The sequence below is a fragment of the Abramis brama genome (assembly GCF_963993115.1).
Source record: "Abramis brama genome assembly, chromosome: 8".
NCBI lineage: Eukaryota > Metazoa > Chordata > Actinopteri > Cypriniformes > Leuciscidae > Abramis > Abramis brama.
In genome coordinates, this window is record NC_139970.1 from 4,093,268 (window position 1) to 4,096,596 (window position 3,329).

The 3,329-nt window shown below is 43.8% G+C and overlaps 1 protein-coding gene across 1 annotated transcript; it reads right to left on the bottom strand.

The window, feature by feature from the left end:
• Positions 1 to 2,908, bottom strand: LOC311088059 (uncharacterized protein). The gene is made up of 4 exons (XM_084121708.1): positions 2,606 to 2,908; positions 1,662 to 1,793; positions 1,255 to 1,392; positions 1 to 999 (listed from the first exon to the last, which is right to left on the bottom strand). Exons 1-4 carry the CDS (start codon positions 2,688 to 2,690, stop codon positions 188 to 190), a joined length of 1,167 nt encoding a protein of 388 aa, XP_083977834.1. The 5' UTR covers positions 2,691 to 2,908; the 3' UTR covers positions 1 to 187.
• Between the last annotated feature and the right edge of the window lie 421 nt (positions 2,909 to 3,329).

Below are 3,329 nucleotides of genomic sequence, written 5' to 3' on the forward strand. Positions count from 1 at the left end.
CAATGAGCCATTATGTGAGAGAACAGCCAAACTAACACTGGAATACAAAAATCTAATTCCTTGTTTTCCAAAAAAAGAAAAAAGAAAAAGAGAGGAAATGGTCTTACAAGTGTGAGATTTATTTGGTGATAAAAGGGGAAAACACCATACATCCAATGGTTAAATCAGCACTGCATGCATAGCCACATTAATTATGGCCAGGACATTGGCCATAAGGGTCAGTTGGCTTTGGAGGTTCAGCTGCAGGCTTCATTGGAGGCGCTGCAGGCTTCACAGGAGGCCTCGGGGGTTCGCCTGCAGGCTTCATTGGAGGCTTGGGCGGTTCGGCCACAGGCTTCATTGGAGGCTTGGGCAGTTCGGCCACAGGCTTCACAGGAGGCTTCGGGGGTTCAGCTGCAGGCTTCATTGGAGGCTTCGGGGGTTCGGCCACAGGCTTCATTGGAGGCTTTACAGGAGGCTTCGGGGGTTCGGCTGCAGGCTTCATTGGAGGCTTCGGGGGTTCGGCTGCAGGCTTCACTGGAGGCTTCGGGGGTTCCACTGCAGGCGTCACTGGCAGTTCGTCTGAAGGCTCCAGAGGTTCGGTAGAAGGCTCCGGCAGTTCAGCAGAAGGCTCCGGCAGTTCTGTAGAAGGCTCCGGCAGTTCGTTAGAAGGCTCCGGCTCTTCGGTAGAAGGCTCCACTGGAGGCTTTGGAGGTTCAGCTGCAGGCTTTCCTGGAGTCTTTGGAGGTTCGGCTGCAGGCTTTCCTGGTGGCTTTGGAGGTTCGGTTGCAGGCTTTCCTGGAGGCTTTGGAGGTTCGGCTGCAGGCTTTCCTGGAGGCTTTGGAGGTTCGGCTGCAGGCTTCCCTGGAGGCTTTGGAGGTTCGGCTGCAGGCTTTCCTGGAGGTTCGGCTGCAGGCTTTCCTGGAGGCTTTGGAGGTTCAACTGCAGGCTTCACTGGAGGCTTTGGAGGTTCGGCTGCAGGCTTTCCTGGAGGCCTCGGCGGTTCGGCTGCAGGCTTCACTGGATGGATACAGATAGTCAACTTCAGTCAGTCCGTTTATAGGCATTCAGTCTCAGATACAGCACAAAACCCAAATACCAAATTTTACACCTTAATTCTTAATCATGATCGTATTATTAATCATTTGAATTAATTTTGTAAAGCCTTCCTGTGCTATTGGCTGAATACTTTTTACATTGAGAACGATTAATTATAAAACAAGACAAACTGAAATGAGGAAGCTGACCCAAACACTAATATAATAACATAAATACCTGCAAATGGATCCATACACTGATGTCCACATCCATTGCTGCAGCATTTCTCATTGTTCGGACAGTCACTGTCATAGTAACACAACTCTGCACACATTCCTGCTCCAGACTTTGTGCTTGGACACTCCCCTGCCTTTGCTGTTATAGAGACACATGACAGAGAAACCACATCACTGAATACTGAATGTCTCATACACTGTATGAAAAAAAAAAAAAAAAAAAATCGTAGGAGGATTTACCGGAATATTCAGTCCATCTACTTCATAGTTTCACGTTTAGTTCAATGTGTTACTCACGGTTTCTTTGCAATTATTTGTGAAACTTGCTAGCAATTCCTGAGTGAAAACTTTTTCAGGGTTTTTTTTTTCCTGGAAGATGTATAGCATGCATCAATAATTAAAACTCACTGAAAACAGGCGGCACACACGCGGACCCACAGGGAAATTGACAGCATTTGTGTCCTCCAGAGCAGTCTCTATCAGAAGTGCAATCTCGTCGGGAGGGCACGACCGTCAGCATCGCTGGACACTGACCAGAAACTACAGAAGAGGATCATTAGGGGAGACCAGGAAGTGCTGTAATAGTTTGCTTCAGCATTTGCAAGTCAGGGGTTTTGCAATGAGTCTCAAACTTTATAATATTCACACATTTATCTGCTTCAAGTCAAGTAGCTTAGAAATCTACCATTTTTCACTAAACCACATCAATCAGTTTCAAAGACTGAGAGTGAAGTTACAACCTACCCCACTGTAGTAGAGTGAGTAATAGCGCAATGCTGATAGAAAGCATGGACATCAGTTAATTTGTTGTATACAAATTTACTGGTGTACATCTTCAAAAATGATGCCATCCACATGACCACCCTCATTTCCTTTTAAGCATTTTAATAAGCTACTCAACAGAAAACAAAACAAATATAGAAACCCACTATATATGTAAAATGCAGAGTTATCGGTTATAATTAGCTCCCCACGTTATATTGTAGGCTTATGCATTTCTTAAAACAAACAAAAAAAAGACTTTAGGCAAAAGTTTAAACTCAGGATTGATACAGTCCGGTAACAATTCTGCAGCCATATTATAACACTAATGTTCGTGTTTAACAGTAAACAAAAGTGCCCATTAGTGATTATATGGGTTTTACTTGTGCAATGAAAAATGCATAAACTTATGACAGTTTGCATATTTATACTTTGCTTATTATTAAAACTAAACCAACATACAAAGATGAACTTCCACTTGACGTCTGTACTGTATTTTTGCAAGCAGATGTGTCTGAAATCAAATGTTGTAAGGCACTTTATTTATGCACTTCTTCGGGCTGCGTAATGAAGCTAAAAGAACTTCTCACCTAGGACTCCAGCGTCTGTTGTGCTTAAACAAGCAGACAGACACAATAAAACAGCACTAAACGAGCAGTACACTTGAGCTGTCATCCTCTCGACCTGCAATCTCAAAATCAACTCTGCTGGAAGATGCACTGAATTAGTGAGTCAGGAGGGGCGGACCACAAAACTACAAAGAAAGACCCCTGTTGCTGCATCAAAATATCAGCTGAGTCCCACAACAAACGCTATCAAAAGAGTTTAAAACACTTTATGAAAATGCGTTTTTAAAGATCCAATTGGGGGTCTGGGTAACTCCAACCCTAATGAAAATCATTTGCCTGCAGCTTTCTAATATAGCCTAATCTTGAAGCCCTTGATTAGCTTGTTCAGGTGTGTTTGATTAGGGTTGGATCTGCAGTGGTCAGGTGGTGCAGTGGTCAGGTGGTACAGCGATCACGTGGTACAAGTCAGAGTTCTACCACAAGTTACAAGTTGTAATTAAGACTAAACTCCTACACCTAAGGCTGCGGACATATATTGGAAAATATAGGCTAAGGGGAGCCTTAATGTAGACTATCTTTATCACCAGTGGGAGGCAGCAATGCACTAGTAGTGCCTAGTCTGCCGGAAAGGAATAGAAGAAGAAGAAGAAGAAGAAGAAACTCCTACACCTAAACTCTCCAGGAAATGGATCTCTACTGGAGACGAGCATAAATCTGCATAAATCAATCTTGCTGATTGATTTGC

Excerpts from the sequence above, each read along its gene's own strand:
- LOC311088059 (XM_084121708.1), bottom strand. The coding sequence starts at position 2,690 with ATGACAGCTCAAGTGTACTGCTCGTTTAGTGCTGTTTTATTGTGTCTG. Across the intron at positions 1,794-2,605 it reads AACAGACGCTGGAGTCCTAG|TTTCTGGTCAGTGTCCAGCG; the intron begins GTGAGAAGTTCT and ends CCTCTTCTGTAG. Across the intron at positions 1,393-1,661 it reads GTGTGTGCCGCCTGTTTTCA|CAAAGGCAGGGGAGTGTCCA; the intron begins GTGAGTTTTAAT and ends TCTCTATAACAG.